The sequence below is a fragment of the Molossus molossus genome, unplaced genomic scaffold (genome assembly GCF_014108415.1).
Source record: "Molossus molossus isolate mMolMol1 unplaced genomic scaffold, mMolMol1.p scaffold_m16_p_15, whole genome shotgun sequence".
NCBI classification, from domain to species: domain Eukaryota; kingdom Metazoa; phylum Chordata; class Mammalia; order Chiroptera; family Molossidae; genus Molossus; species Molossus molossus.
The window spans coordinates 39,527,631-39,544,992 of record NW_023425350.1 but is presented as its reverse complement, the minus strand read 5'-3'; the positions used below and the strand labels follow the sequence as shown (position 1 = coordinate 39,544,992).

At 37.7% G+C, this 17,362-nt stretch overlaps 1 protein-coding gene across 5 annotated transcripts in view; it reads left to right on the top strand.

The window, feature by feature from the left end:
- The window catches only part of EFEMP1 (EGF containing fibulin extracellular matrix protein 1), a 71,663-nt gene that overhangs the window by 34,789 nt on the left and 19,512 nt on the right, over positions 1–17,362 (top strand). For all 5 annotated transcript variants that reach the window (XR_004959740.1, XM_036263487.1, XM_036263488.1 and 2 more), the window contains one exon: positions 14,975–15,097. Coding sequence is in view for 4 of the 5 variants with exons in the window: in XM_036263487.1 (XP_036119380.1) it covers positions 14,975–15,097 (123 nt within the window). In the remaining variant the exon portion in view is untranslated. The remainder of the gene's footprint in view (positions 1–14,974; positions 15,098–17,362) is intronic.

Sequence of the window (17,362 nt, the reverse complement as noted above, 5' to 3'; positions counted from 1 at the left end):
GGTTTTTATCCATTTTGTTTATGTGGTGTATCACATGTATTGATTTGAGAATATTTTATCAACCTTGATCCCTGGAAAAAAATCCCACTTGATCATGGTATATGACCCTTTTAATGTATTGCTGGATCTTGTTTGCTAATATTTTGTTGAGGATTTTAGCATTTATGTTCATCAGGGATATTGGCCTGTAACTTTCTTTCTATGTATTGGCTTTATCTGGTTTTGGAATTAAAATAATGCTGGCCTCATAAAATGAGCTTGAGAGTTTTTGCTTCTCTTGAATTTTTTGCAACAGTTTGAGAAGGAGAGGTGTTAATTATTCTCTGAACGTTTGGTAAATTCACCTGTGAAGCCATATGGTCCAGGACTTTTGTTTGTTAGGAGGTGTTTTGTTTTGTTTTGTTTTGTTTTGTTTTGTTTTGTTTTGTTTTGTTTATTACTGCTTCAATTGCACTGGTTGCAATCTGTCTATTCAGATACTCTGATTCTTCCTGATTCAATTTTGGAAGATTGTGTGTTTCTAGGAATTTACCCATTTCATCTAGATTGTCAAATTTGTTGGCATATTGTTGTTCATAATATTTTCTTACAATCCTTTGTGTTTCTTTGGTGTCAGTGGTTACATCTCCTCTTTCATTTCTGATTTTATTTATTTGGGTGCTTTCTTTCTGTTTGTTTTGTTTCGAGAGTACACTTATTGATGCTGCAGACAGTTAAACAAGGAAGAGCTTAGGATAGAAGAAGCAACAGGAAAGAGCCTGGGTATGGCTGCTTTGACTTACTGGAAAGTCAGATAAAAGGGGGCCTTGGAGACAGGTTCAGAGGTTATCCCAGGACAAGCTGCTGCTGTCCATTGCTCTCCTGGTTGCAAGTCTCATGAGAACTATAGAGTTTAGGATGCATGTCTGAGAGCATACTCTTTTTCCTTGATGCGTCTAGTTAAAGTTTGATAATCTTGTTGATCTTTTCAAAGAACCAGCTCTTGGTTTCATTGATGGTTTTGTGGGGTTTTCTAGACTCTATTTCATTTATTTCTGCTCTGATCTTTATTCATTTCCTTCTTTTTACTCACTTTGGACTTTATTTATTGTTATTGTTTTTCAAGTTCCTTTAGGTGTAAAGTTATTGTTTATTTGAGATTTTTCTTGTTTCTTGAGATAGGCCTGTAATGCTATAAACTTACCTCTTAGGACTGCATTCGCTGTATCCCATAGACTTGAGGTGGTTGTGTTCTCATTTTCATTTTTTTAAAGGTATCTTTTGATTTCTTTCTTAACTCATTCATTATTTAGTAACGTTATTTAGTTTCCATGTCTTTAAGTATTTTTCAGAGTTTGTAATTGGTTTCTAGTTTTATATCATTGTGGTCAGAAAAGATGCTTGATATGATTTTAATCTTCTTAAATTTATTGAGACTTGTTTTATGTCCTAATATAGTCTATCCTAGAAAATGTTCCATGTGTATTTGAAAAGAATGTATATTCTGCTGCTTTGGGATGAATTGCTCTGAAAATATCAAGTAAATTCACCTGATTTAGTGTGTCATTTAAGACCACTATTTCTTGTTGATTTTCTATCTACCCATTGATATCAATGGGGTATTAAAATCCTCTACTATGACTGTATTACTGTTGATCTCTCCCTTTTTGCCCATCAAGATTTGCTTTACACATTTAGGTGCTCCTATGTTGGGTGCATAAATGTTTACAAGGGTTATATCTTCTTGCTGGATTGCTCCTTTTATAATTGTGGGGTGTCCTTCTTTGTCTCTTACTATAGCTTTGTTTTAAAGTCTTGCCCTGGCCAGTTTGGCTCAGCAGTTAGAGCATCGGCCTGTGGTCCAGAGATACCTGGGTTCGGTTCTCACTAAGGGCATGTATCTCGGTTGCAGTTTGTCCCCAGCCCTGGTTGGTCGTGCGGGTGGCAGCCACTCAATGTGTCCCTTTCACTTCGATGTTTCTCTCTCTCTCTCTTCCTTTCTCTCCCTCCTGCTCTACCTGAACAAAAAATGGAAAAGTGTCCTCTGGTGTGGATAAAAAAAAATAAAGTCTGTTTTGGCAGATATAAGTATTGCTATACCAGCTTTTCTTTTCTTTTCCATTCGTATAAAATATTTTTGTCCATCCTTTTACTTTTATTTTTTTTTTTATATGAATTTTTATTTATTTTTTTTGTTACAGATATTTTACCTTTTTACCCCATTGGCACCCCCCCCCCATCCTTTTACTTTTAGAGTGTGTGTGTCTTTCCTTCTTAGGTGGGTCTCTGGTAGACTATATATATATATATATATATATATATATATATATATATATCTCTTGCTTTCTTATCCATTCAGAAACCCTATGTCTTTTGATTGGAGCATTTAAGCTATTTACATTTAAAGAGATTATTGATAGGTACGTATTTATTACCAGCATTGGGCCCAGGGGCAGGTTAGCAAAAGTCTGAAGGCACCCTGAGATTGATCACTGCCTGCCAACTGCCTGGTAGACTCAGCTACTGAAAAAGCCTCTGGTGGTACTCAAGTTGCATGAGGTAGGTTCTCAGTGAGTACTAGATAGGGGTGAGTGATGTTCACTAGACCAATACAGGTTTCAACTCAGTGCCGTGCTGGGTCTGAGGCTACTCAGCAAATGTCCCAGAGTATACCAAGTCTAGCTGCCACCTGCTGGGTGCTAGCACACTTTTTTGGTGGGGTGGGTCTCAGGGAGTTGTCAGGGTGAGGCCCAAACAGACCTGGATTTGGCTGTGTAAATGGACAGCTCTGCACAAGGCAGGCATGTAAGGGGAAAAATATCCCCCATTGTAGAGCCACACAACTCAGTTGGTCCCAGATTCCGCCCATAGACTGATCTCAACAGGGCAAGGCCATCATGAGTCAGGATGGTGGGGCTAGTGGGTCTCTCTTGAAGGGAGGTGCTGGTCAGGCTTGGGAGAAGATGGGAAGTGGCCCCCACTCTAGAGCCACACAACTCAATCATGGACACCCTCTGAGTCTACCCAGACCTCTATACCCTGGCCTAGGCAGCTGACTCCTCAGCAGGGCTCAAGCTCCACAGGGTGGACAACAGGGAGTCCAGAGTGTAGGGCTATTGCACTCCCCAAGCAAAGCCTTATGGAGGAAAGTGTTCCACTCAAGAAAGGTGGTATCTGTGGCACAAGAGAATGACTCAGCACAGAAATCCTGGCACTGTCCCTTCAGTTCTCTTCCCAGAGCCACAAACCCCAGTCTCTCCTCACATGTCTCTAGTCTGCTCTACCCTCCCTCCACTGGAGCCCAGGGTGAGTGACTGTGAACAAAATTTTGTGTAATGGCCCTTTAAGACAGCACCTATGTCTCTAGCAGACCCTTTTCTCCCTGGAGGACAGAATCCCCACTGATTTTCACAGCTAGATACTATGTGAGTTCCACTCCCCAACTCTGGTGCCCTGGTTGAGGAGCCTGGTTTGGGGTTGAAACCCCACACTTCTAAAGGGAAACCTTTGCAGCTGAGATATCCCTCTAGAACCTCAGCCACCACCCTTGGGAGTGGGGCCAGCCCTTTTCACATTTCTAACCTTCCTGCCAGTCTCAGTGTGGCTTCTTCTTAATCCTTGATTATAAGACTTTTCTTCAGCTAATCTTTAATTGGTTATTCAGGTGATTGTTCTATATTGTAATTGTAATTCCTGTTTGGTCCTGGGAGGACGTGAGTATAACATCCACCTACTCTGCCACCATCTTGGATCCACCAAGTCTAGAATTTCTCTTTTTTTAATTCTCACCCAAGGATATTTTTCCATCCATTTCAGACAGAGTTGAGAGAGAGAGAGAGAGAGAGAGAGAGAGAGAGACATTGATGCGAGAGAGACACATCGATTGGTTGCCTCCCACATGACCCCAACCATGGCCGAGGACCAAATCACAACTGAGGTACATGCCCTTGACTGAAATCAAACCTGCGAGTCCTTGGTCTATGGGCCGACCTTCTAACCACTGAGCCAAACCGGCCAGGGCTCTTTTTTCTTTTTAATCTTCACCTGAGATTATGTTTTATTAATTTTTCTTTTTTGAGAGAGAGAGAGAGGGAAAAGGAGAGAAATAGAGAGAGAAACACACATGTGAGAGAGAAACATCAACCAGTTACCTCCCATATGCACCCTGACTGGGGATGTATTGCACAGCCTAGGTATGTGCCCTCATCAGGAATTGAACCCTCAATCTTTTGGTGTATGGGACGTAGCTCCAACCAACTGAGCCACCCAGCCAGGCTAGTCTTTATTAATTGCTTCTTTGTTCAAGGAAGAGGGCAGGAATAAAAAATCACTTATGATGAGCCCTGAGTGGTTTTGCTCAATAGTTAGAGCATCGGCCAGTGAACCAAAGGATTACAGGTTCAATATCCAGTTAAGGGCACATACCTGGGTTGCAGGTTTGATCCCTGGCCCGTCAGGGTCATGCAGGAGGTAACCAGTCGATGTGTCTCTCTCACAGTGATGTTTCTCTCTCTCTCTCCCTCCCTCCCTCCACTATATCTAAAAATCAATAGAAAAGTATCCTCAGATGAGGATTAACAACAACAGAAAACCACTTACAATGAGATCTTTCCTTGCTACACTTTATCAAGTAAATTTTTCAAATGTTAGAGGATAAACTACAAAAGTAATCTCTACAACTATACGACGATATATGTATATGCACCACATGTCTAAGAAGTCTCAGATTTATATTTTGATATCTTTTTTAAGTCATAAATTGTTTTGAAGATATGTCTTCTTTACTAAAATAAGAAGATTTTTCTAATTTTATTGTTGCTGTTTCTATCTTTTTTTTAACTTAGCATTTACCAGTTTATCATAAAATAACATGATAAAGGATACAAATGAACATCCAGCTAGAAGGGCTGCATAGGGCAAGGTATATGGGCAGGGGTACAGAATTTTCATGACCTCTCTGGGTGCACCAGCCCTCCGTGTTGTTGTTTCTATCTTATTTACATTGTAGTTAGAGAATAAAAACTGTAGTTGCAATTTCTGAAATTTATTTAAACTTGCCTTAAGGCTTACATACAGTCATTTTCTTTTTATGTTTTCTCAATACTTGAAAAGGTTATGTATGCTGTATAGTGTTCTATATGTGTCAATTATTTAAAATGTTTAAATCATGTTATTTATATTTTCTATTCATTTCTGAAAATGTATGCTTATTTTTTTTTAATTACTGAGAGAAGTATGTTACATCTCTTACTGCAATTGTGTGTATCCATTATTCCCTTTAGTTTTATATACTTTTGCTTTATCTATATTGAAGCCAGGTGATTAATTATAGTTAAATTTATAATTTCTATATTTTCCTGGTGAATATAAAACTTTTATCATTACATTTTTATTCTCTACTAATCTTTTTTCCCTTAAAGTCAACTTTGTCTTATGTTAATATTGCAAAGTCAACTTTCTTTTTGTTAGTGTTTGTATGGTATATTTTTTATCTTTTTAAATCTATGTATGTTATTATATTTAAATTGTGTCTTTTGAAACAGCTTATGTACATTCTGTGTTTTTAATCAACCTGAGAATTTTGGGATTTTTAATAAGAGCATTTAATCCATTTACATATAATGTAACTATTGATATGTTTAGGTCTAAACTACCATTTTAGTATTTGCCTTCTATGAGTTCAGCACATTTTAATTTATTTTTATTTCTTTCTTGCCTTCTCTCTGAAATGATGGAATATTTTGTTTTATTCTATTTTCCCTTGTATTAGCTTTGTAGTTTCATACATTTAACTATATCTTTAGTGTTTTCCCTGGGGATTACATTAACATGCATCCTTGACTTATCAAAATAGGAAATAAATTAGTAGTTTTACCTCTTCCCAGACATGCACAGATTTTAAGCTACTTAAACCCCATTTACCCTTCTGCCAATCTATATGCTATTATTCTCATGTATTTTCATTCTATAGCAGTGGTTCTCAACCATCCTAATGCCACGACCCTTTAATATAGTTCCTCATATTGTGGTGACCCCCAACCATAAAATTATTTTTGTTGCTACTTCATAACTAATTTTGCTACTGTTATGTCTTAGGCGAACCCTGTGAAAGGGTCGTACGATCCCCCAAAGGGGTCGTGACCCACAGGTTGAGAACCGCTGTTAGATTTTTATAAGTCCCCAGAGACTTTACTATTGTTGTTTTATGTATTCAGTATTCATTTAGTTTTACCTAAATATTTATGCTCTCATTGCTTTCCACTGCACTGAAATTTTAAATCAAAAAGAGAAAATAGCCCTGGCCAGTTTTGCTGAGCAGTTACAGCATCGGCCCACAGACCAAAGAGTCACGGGTTCAATTCCTGTTCAAGGGCATATACCTGGGCTGCAGGTTCAATCCCCAACCCCAGTCAGGGTCATATGGGAGGCAATTAATCAATGTGTCTCTCTCACATCAATGTTTCTCTCTCCCTCTCTCTCCTTCCCTCCCTTCCACCTCTCTCTTTAAAAAATCAATGGAAAAATATCCTTGTGTGAAGATTAACCAAAAAAAGAGAGAGAGAACATAAAAAGGTATTTAAGTGCAAATTTGGTGAGTCACCTCCCCTCCCCTTTCATTCTACCTCTCTGCTCCATTTAGAATTCAGAAAAACATAAGAGTTCTGAGGTGTATGAGGAAACATTGTACAGAAACATTATAGGTAAGATGTAATGAAAAGGGTAGGAAAATACACACAAGAAGGTAATGTGCTCTAGGGGCAAGAGGCACAAAGATATACTTTATTTCAAAGGCTTAGGCAGTTAATGATTTAGAGAAGTATTGCCAAGTTACACTCAACAAATTTAATGGTATGCCTCAATTTAGTGAGCACAAAAGCTGTTTATTGTTGAACAAACAACAAGTATAATGTAATTGGTCTCATACAATTAGGAGGTCACCAAGCCATGCTTGTTGTAATTGGCATTGCCATAGCCAGGGGCTTATGTGACCTCAAGTGATGATTTGCCTGAAGGAGTAAGCCAGGAATGTGTGTACTTTGGGCTAGAGAGATTAACTAATCTGGCTGTAAGGGCTCAGGAAAAGGGGCCAGGAATCAAATCACAGCATTCAGGCAGGGCATGGTGGATTTAGCTGAATATAGTCAGTCTCCATTCAGCTCATCACTTTTCAGGGATTTGATCTGGAGCTGGGGATGGGAGGGTCAAGTGGTGAAATGGTGGAGTATGAGGGTAACACAACTGAAATGTCAGTACACAGGCATCCCATAATAAGGTGGGATCCTAATTCCTCCAAAGGCCAGGTCCACAGCTTGTATGAAATGGGCTTGAACTTTCACACAGAGGGTTTTTAATTCCCAGTACTGAACCACCCTGGAACAAAGACTGATGGTGCTGCTTGTTTCAAAAGAGTTTTACCTCCAAATACTAAGACCATCTTTTCTCAGACATTTGCTTAGTGGATAATTAACTTTAAGAATAAAAAGGGTGGTTAGCTGGGAATGACATTCACAGAGATGCCAGAGAACATCCCTGACAATTAACAATTATTTATTCATAGAAAATGTTTTTTCTTTAAGATTCTGAAAGCAATGAGCTTTATTCACTTTGTTAGTGTGCAGAAAGCCCACAGAATGCAAATTAAGTTTGTTTCCTTGCTCATTCTTCCATTTTAGCCTATGACTGTTTGGTTCATTTGGTTTGTGCATAATACAGATAAATCACGAGTTGAATACTCATGTGCATCAGTTGGTGTTCTCCCCCACATTCATGAATCCTATGTCTAACCACATCCAATCATCTTGCAAATGAACACCACTAGCTACAGAGGAGACTAGGTAGGAGAGAGTCAATTTGCAGTGCAAATCCAAGATCATTGCTGGAAAAAGCAACTCCAAGTACATGTAGCATTTCCCATTTCCATATGGGAACAGCATTGTATTTTAAGTTTCTGATAGAACACAGTGCAGTGCCGAGGACTTCAGGACCCCTGACTTGCCAACTTCACTTTCTAAAACAAAAACTTGAACTATCAGGGAGGCTGATATTTGTTGACTTTGGTGATATTTTTGTTTATCATTTAAAGCACACCAAATTATTAACAATCTTTTTTGCCAGAACAGATAAGAATCTAGAACTATAAATCTACTGCTGGCCATGGATGAAGACAGTCTTCTTTTGTTACTTAATATCAGTATTTATTTTCTCCACTAGAACTGCTTAGCTTGGGTGAATTCTGGTTGATAATTTCAGAAGGGTGAAAAGCTAACTAGAACTGGGCATTTGGCCCAGATAAATCTGATTCCAGTACTATGAAAGAAGCAGCAAGGGAAATAGAAAGTCTTTGACAAAAATTGTTGATAATTGGCTAAAGAGTGGGGAAGAAAACAGAAGACTTGGAGAGCTATGAATGTTATTCTAACAAGAAAAAAAAATGCAAGGGAGGAATCAAGGCACTACAGATTAACAACCCTCTCTTTAATTCTAAGAAAAATTAAATATATATAACTACAATAAAACTTCTACTCTCCAGAACTCTTAGGAAATAAGTCTTTCTGGAGACCTAAAAAGCAGAGGCTAAATAGATATTTTGGGTTTGAATTTCTGCTCTGTGTGACCTTGGGCAGGTTATCTCACCAATCTGCATTTCAGTGACATCCTCCTGCCTCACCCATAAATTGTGGATGATGTAACCACTTATTCCACAGGGCTCTTATTAGGATTAAGTCAGAGGTCTGTAGATCTGATTTCCTAATCAAATAATAGGTGTTTAGATATTGCTAAGCATTTATCTATTTTTATATCATTTAATTTTAGAATTTTAACAAATCTGTATAGGAAGTTATATAAAATATTACACACCTTTTTGATCAGATTTCAATCAACATAATATATTCAGGTTTTTGTTATCATTAGCCATTAATGCATGAGGCAGCAGTCAAACAGCAATGCCTTCAACTCTTGTTGACATAGTTCCTACCTTCCAGGATGATACTGAAAAATAGGATGAATACTCCAAATAACTATAAGATCTTCACCCAATGAGTCCCTTTTATTTTAAAAGTTTTATTGAATAAGTAGAAAGAGTCTTTCCTAGGAACTAAGTTACTGTTTTGTCACTAGAAAGGATTGGGACCAATCACTCTGAGCAGATAGGTATCTATCTAAATCATTAAAAATGTGAAGATAAAAAGAAGAATATAGAAAGAAAAGGAAAGAAAGAGGCCAGGAGTAAGCCAAGCAGAGAAAGACAAATATCACATGATCTCACTTATTTGTGGAATATAATGAACATAACAGTCTTAGGAACAGGGTAGTCCCAGAGACGTGGAAGTGGGGTACAGACCGACAATCCCCAGCAGGGGGGGGTGTAGGGGGGAGATAAACCACAGAACTTATATGCATGTATGTATGAACAATGGACATGGACAACAAAGGTGGGGACAGGGTGGGGAGGAAGGGGGAAGGAGGAATCAGTGGGGGGGGAGGAGAAACATCTGTAACAAAAATAAATTAATTAATTTTTTAAAAAAAGAAAGAGGCCAGGAGTAAACTAACTCCTCCTTACAGCAAACATGAATGCTTGACCTCTTTTCCCTGCTACTTTACTCCTTAATGAGATTAGATCTACATGATTGGGGAAAATATAACAAAGTTTTAAAGCAACACAGATCAAGAATTAGCAGCAACTTAAACTACTACTTTTTCTTTAATCATAGGAGTACAAGGCATAGCACCATCAAATATTTCCAAAGCATGCACAGTGCCCCACACAGAACTAACAAAGATATAGTTATTTTACTCTAAGGTTTACAATCTGGATAGATATAGATATAGATATAGATGAGATAGAGATAGAGATAGAGATAGAGATAGAGATAGAGATAGAGATAGAGATAGAGATAGAGATAGAGATAGAGATAGAGATAGAGATAATATTCTGAACTTTAAAAAAAAAACATGTGTACTGTTATTAGGGATAGACAGTCTCTTTTACAGATGGAGAAGCAGAGAGAAAAAGAATTGATACCATGACCCTGGATCACATAGGCAGTGACAGAACCAAAATAATTTCAATCCCCTTCTTCCTGTTTCAGTATATTCTCATCACTTGGCAATGGTAGCTTATTCCAATGTAATTCTGAATTATTCCTTAAACCTAAAGCAGCACAGTTTAGAAAAGTCTAATTGGTAATCTGCAGCATTTAATATACAGAAAATTTTTGTCCATGAAACACACTAAGTGACTTCATGTCGTGGTAAATTATCAAATTGTGGAAAGAACATTGCAAAGATTAAAATGTTGCATAAGAGAGAGAAAGCAGCATGAGTCAGGGGTTTGGGAAATATGAGTCAGACTAAAGGGAAGGAGCCAAAAACATAGAGAATGAGGGCCTAAGCAGGGACTTAATGGACACCACAAAGACATGGACATAGTTACCTCCATTAACTTTGAGAGAAAATTAAATATGCAGTTACATAGACTGGGAGTCAGTATGGTAAAGAGGCTAGGAGTGTGAGCTGAGCAAAGATCAGACTGTATTATTTAAAGCAATAATGGTGCCAAAGTCAGCAAGAGAGGGACCTGTAATAGTATAAATCACTAGGAGGGAGAACATGGGCACATTTTTGAAAAATGAGGGAATTACCAAATATTGCCATTAGCTATTCTCAATGCATTAGAATGATGAAATATGAGTTGATTTACGTGTTGTGATATTTTAGGAAGCACACTCTATTATTTTATTCTTTGATAGTGTTTACATTAGGCTGTGTCTACATGGTTCAGAGCTGTTCCCTGTGGTGTTCAGTCTAAACTCTAATCTCACCTTTAAGGCACTAAATTTTGCTCATGACTTAAACTACCATTTTATGAGCACCTTCAACCAGGCACTAAACCAGACTCCTCACAGGCAGCCCCTCCAGCAATGCTGACTCCAACACTCTCAGCCATTCTCATACAAACCACTTTTGTCTTGTCAGTGTTTTTTAACGCACTCTGCCTTCTGCCTAGGAGTAGCCTCCTGTTTCTGTCAATTCACATACCTCACCTTCTTCAAAATGCCGCTTAAAACTCATCTCTTGCAGCAAACCTTCTATAGCCACCCTCCTCCGATGCTGCCTTATTCCTCATAGCTTCTGAGCTTCTCAGTGCTCTTGCTTTACATCCTTTTCCATTTGCTGACATCTTGCTGATTTTGCCGTTTTTCCCACATCTTGCCTATTAACCTATCTTGCAAATATTTACTTCCATGAGATAAAACACTGGTTCTACTTTTCTTAAACTCTAGACCTCAGGTTTCAGCAATCATGATTCATGCATCCACTTATTAACAGATATTTTTTTTGAAAATCCACCATGGTTCATGCATTCTGCTAGGTACTAGGAATACAAAGAAAAGGAAACACATTGACCCCCATCCTCAAAGAGCGAAGGTCCAGAGTCCAGGGAATGTGTTAACAGATGGCCTAAGAACTTAGTGAGCTTGACTGTCAAGGATAAATTATAGATAGTTCAAAAACAGCAAAGACATCTCTCCCCAGAGTACTTTTTCTTAGATTATCAAGAAATCATGGCTTACCTGAATACTTTCCCTTATAAATAAAATATTGCATTTGCCAGTACAGATGTTCTCACCACAGAGGCTTTTATAATCACATCTGGGATAGCCAGATCTTCTGCTTCATCTGCACAAGGATGGATGTTCTGCTTTGAGTTTCTGACATAAATGTATATTTCAGTGGCTTTCTTATCACATTGAGCTCTCTGACATTTAAAACAAATAGCAATGCATACAAGTAGAAAAGGGAAGCATAAAAGAGTTTAACAATGTATAACAATTCTTATATGACTTTGTATATCTTATATAATTTTCTAATATGACATATGTTTGTGAATACCATAACAGGATCTCAAAGTACAAATTTCAAAATAATAAAATTGTTTTGTTTAAATAAACTAGTAAACTGACAGTGCAATTGAAGATAGTTCAAAGAACTCCAATCTGTATATTACACTTCAGCATTAGATAATCTGCTAAGAGCAAAGGGGAGGATAAATTCTAAACTCAAGTAGAAGTCATAAATGAACATGTAGTCAGTCCATGTACTGGCAGATGCAGCTCAAGGTGCATGATGAAGTGTGCACTCAGCACCTTTGGAATAATTTCTCAAAGGGGATTTCACACAACTATACTTTATTGAATTGCAGGAGGGTTCCCCCTCCAGAAGAATTAAAAATAAAAGTAAATCCATGTAAATATGCATTAAAAATATTAGCTGTCAATCCTAGGTGAGGTTGGTCCTATTGTAGTTTTGTTTGTGTTTTTTGATAGAGAAAGGAAAAGAGTGTAGTGGTAATGGAGGCAGTTGGTATTTTACTTGTTTTTTGTTTTTTTTAATTAAATTACTTTAACTCACCCAATATTTTTATTAAATAATCCTTCTCACAAGGTAAATGGACCTGTTCTTAAGGAGGAGTAAGTCCAGGGAGTATGGTTTTTATGTATAAAATCTATTTAATGATATATAAATTCCACAAAAAATGTTACCCTATTTATCAAAGAGACTTAGAATTGAATGACAAGAAGTAGAAAGGAAATTGTACGACATCAGGAAATCAATGGGGTGGAGGCAGTTTGCAGAGACAAGTCTCAGAAAGCAGCCTCAAGTCACTGGTGAGGCCTCCTTTAGAAAATGCAGCAGCCAGCCAGTCCTTGATCTTCTGCCAGCATGTACTGAGGAAACTTGCCACATCTGAATCTCACATTGCAGTATCTCTCAGGGTTGTTATCACTGCAAATGCTGGCAAATGTTCTTGACATAAAACAATAGGAATTCTGTTGTCATTTTTGCATTAGCAAGTCATAAAGCTCTGAAGAAACCTCAGTAGAAATGTTTTCATCACATGCATATGAGAAAATAATAAAAGACACACAAAAAACCCAGATAATTTCAAAGCAAGATTGCTTCACCTTTGCATAGTACCCAAAAAAGATAGAGTTGTGATCAGTGATTTAAAAATAATAATAAATTTCAAAATGAAAATAAAAAACAGCCCAGCCATTGTGGCTCAGTAGTTGAGTGTCGACCCATGCACCAAGAGGTTACCAGTTCGATTCCTGGTCAGGTTGTGGGCCAAATCCCCAGTGGGGGGCATGCAGGAGACAGCCAATCAGTGTTCTCTCTCATCAATGTTTCTCTCTCTCTCTCCCTCTCCCTTCTATTTATTTAAAAATAAATAAATAGATAGATAAAAAATAATAACAAAAATAAATTCACCAACACTTCAAAATCAGGTTCAAAGAATTATGTAAGTAGATGCTTTAATAGGTTATTATCCAATAACAGCCAGATATTCCTGGAGGATTTTTCATCTCCCCTCCCTTATTCTTTTGGAATCTCTCATATCAATTCCACACTCAGCTAATTGAAGTCCTGAGGACAACCCTCTTATAATCAGAACTTCCAACATTATTACACTGGGTACTGTAAGTGCAGTTATTATCTTTGGAAACATTAGATGAATGGCAACATTCTGAGCTTCTTAAAGGGAAGGGCAGGAATTGAAGAATAAATTCTAACTGATGGCTCATTTTATTTTTATTATTGATTCTTGACCCAAAGCACCACGCTGGGTCTACCGCAGTGATGTTCTTAGACACCCTAAGCTTGTTGCAGTTTTTATGCTAAATTCATCATCAAGGAATTATAAGGCTATATTTTTATGATACTTAGAGTCTTAAGTTGTTGAAGAAGTCCAAAATCACATAATCCCTTCATTTGTGTTATTTTACTTCATATTGTGAGAGAGAAACATCTGAATTAATGCAAAGGTAAGGTGGATAAGGCTAAATTAAATATTACTTATACATTATTATAAATGTACACACAGATTCATATCTCATTTTGATCCCAAAGAAATTTATTGTAACAAGTTCATTATATTATGACTGAGCATTTTTTACTTTTCTAAAACTATACCTACCTATTCCTTAAGTCACCTTTACTATATTGTTCCCAAAATTGAAATACTTTGGGAAAATATGTATTTTACACTACATCAGCCTATCTTTCTTAGAGAAATAACCAAATTAAATACTTTCTAAAGTTTGAAGACAAACAAGCAACAGGGAATGCATAATATTAAAGTTTGATTTATATCCTGTTATTTGGCAGTTTTTTTAGAGATTCATCAATAGAAATTATTTCAAATATAATATGTTGGGTGAAAAAAACAGTATCATACAATTTATTTACATTTTAAAGCACACAAAACAATACTATATATTCTAATGAGTATATCTCTGTATACTAAAAGTATAAAAACACCTCAGGGAAGTATTCGTGCCTACCAGGACAGTGGTGGGTGGGTGGATAAAGGGATGAGGATGGAGTAAGGCTTTAGCTATATCTGATATGTTTCATTTCTTAACAAAATAAAGTGAGCTGAGGCAAGCAGAGCAAAATGTTATCATTTGTTAAATCTGAGTGGTACACACTGGCATCTGTGAAATTATTTTCTATACACTAAAAATAATTTATCATTTTAGCCCCGGTCAGTTTGGCTCAACGGTTAGAGTGTCAGCCCGTGGACCAGAGAGTCCCGGGTTCAGTTACCACTAGTGGCATGTACCACAGTTGCAGCTTGTGTCCAGACCCAGTTGGGGTCGTGTGGGTGGCAGCCAGTCAATGTGTCTCTCTCACATCAATGTTTCTCTCTCTTTCCTTCACCCCTCCTCCCTCCTGCTCTATCTGAAGATAAATGCAAAAATGACCTCAAAAATGTCCTCAGGTGAGGATAAAAAAATAATAAAAATATAATAATTTATCATTTTAAACTTTTCCAATATAACAATATTGCAGAATAGTGTTTTAAAAACAAAGTATACGTTTTAAGAACTCAATTTCTTTAGGAAAACTATTATGACAATATGGAGGAAATATCAACGTCTTCTCAACCAACTCAAAACCTTTCTATGTTGTGTGTCTTTAACAGACATAGATGAGTGCGCTGCAGGGACGCACAACTGTAGAGGCGACCAAGTGTGCATCAATTTACGTGGCTCCTTTGCCTGTCAGTGCCCTCCAGGGTATCAGAAGCGAGGAGAGCAGTGTGTGGGTAAGTACAGCAGTGCAGTAAGCAAAGTCCTCTCTTGAGCATCTTAATTGTTAAACCTCAGGCATTCAAAACAAAGCACTCATATTTATTTGGAGAATGATAGCCAACTACTGCTTATTCTTTCATTGAATGCCAATCCATTTTCCACATTCACGAAAAAGAACAAGCCTTAAAGCTTCAGCATATTCTGGAAATCAAAGTGTTGATTACATGTTAGACTAAGCAAAAGAAGTAATATGTAGTATGAATGAGACCTAAAAGCATAGTTCATAGTTTATAAGGCCAATGGTGAGGTTCAAATCCCATTACCACCCTACACTCACATTGAGCCCTTAGGTGAGTTACTGAAATTCTCAACCTACTTTTTCCCTATGTTCTATGGATATAATACTAGACTCTTCTTCAGAAGCTCGTGTGTGGGAATGCTTAGAACGGTGCCTGGTCCTGGGCTGAATAGCTGTGTGCTATCGGTATATAAAGAGTTAACATACTAAACATTCTTTATGCTGCAAGCAGGTGCAGTGCTAGGAATGCAAAGCCAAATGCAACATGTGCCTCTATTTGAGAGTTCTACTTGAGCTCCCTCAAGGCAGGGGCCGGGTCTGGCATGTGTCACTGCTGTCTCTTTAGTCCCTGAAGAGTGCCCACCAAGTAGATGCTCTAGGCATCTTTTTTGAATGAGAGGAAGAACATGGTATGGGGAGGCCAACTGCCAAATAAGAGGTAAACTAAAGTGTTCTGGGCTCATTTGTGAGGCTTACCATTATGCATAAAAGTCTTTAATTGACTCCCTCTGTCCAATGATTTACATACCACCTCTCACCATAGAAGAGAAGAGTTTTTATTTTCTCTTAGAAACAGAGGATCAGGATGTGGGGACAGGCAACCAGCATTCATTTTCGCCTGAGAATGTGAGCTGTTGATGTCAGGATGTCAACACTGAGCTCCTCATGGGCCCCAGTGGAGTTCTGCTTGCCATGGGCTGTTCCTAGAGGATTGGGGTTACTGCCCAGCCCCTGAGGAAGGCCCAGGGTTTGCAATGACTGAAGCTGTGATTTAGGAGAAGAATGTGTGGAAAACTCTACCACCAAAGTTTTGTCCACTGTATTAATCAGGAAAATAAACAATTGAGAGTATATAACGCACAGAAAAAGAACTAACTCAAACTACTGTGGGAAAAACCAAAGAGAATGGAACATATAGTTGTAGCTCTTTATATCCATAGGAGGAGACATTCTTAAATTCAGTCTAACCATGTGGTATTTCTTTCACCCATATAACCAATTCTACATTCGTCAACAGAGCATATAAGGTCTTCCTTAATCAGATCCTTGTCCAGCCCTGAACAACCCTTTCCCACCAAAACAAAAAACACTCCAGCAGCTTTATCCCACTACTTATAATTCCCCACATATAATACATCACATAGTGTCACACTTTAGTGCTTCTACATAAGATCTTTCAGCACCAGAAACATGGAATCCTGGCAAATTCCTATTTAACTCTCAAATCCAGGCTCAGAGTCATTTCCTCTGAGAAGTTGTCCATGACCCCAATATAATTAGTCACTCCCTCCTCTATGCCAGTACTTCTCAAATTCTGATGGATCCTTTTTGTAAATTTCCTATCTGTTGCAGATTAATTCTCTAAACTACAATAAAAATGTTAACAGCAAATTGCTATTTCTAAATAACTACTCTCAATTTCTGTACTTATTTGTTGCAGACTGGTCCATAAAGTCCATGGAACAGCAACAGTCAGCAGGCCACACTTTAGTGCTCCTTCTATCCCTTATACACTTTTCTATCGTTGATCTTATCATTCATGGCAGTCATCTGTTTTCATGCACATCTTCCATACTAGACAGGCATAGGATGTATGTATATTTATTATCATTATAAATCTGTAGTGCTAAACACAATGCAGCAAATAACAATGGTTCGATGAACGTTTACTGGCTGTAAAGACACATATCATTTATTCAGCAAATATTTATTGAGGGCTGACTGTGTGCCAGGCACTGTCTGAGGTGCTGGAACATCATGGTGAACAAACATTCCTTGTGGAGCTATTAGAAAGTACCATTTACACAAATTAGCTATCAAGATTGGCACCTGGGTGTAATACTGGGTACTAGGAAGAACTGTGCTAAAATTGCTCTTAGTTGGTATGATGTTTCCATTTATTCAACTAATGTTTATTGAGTACCTACTATGCCAGGCCCTGTTCCAGGTATTAAGCATACAGAAGTAAACAGACAAAAAA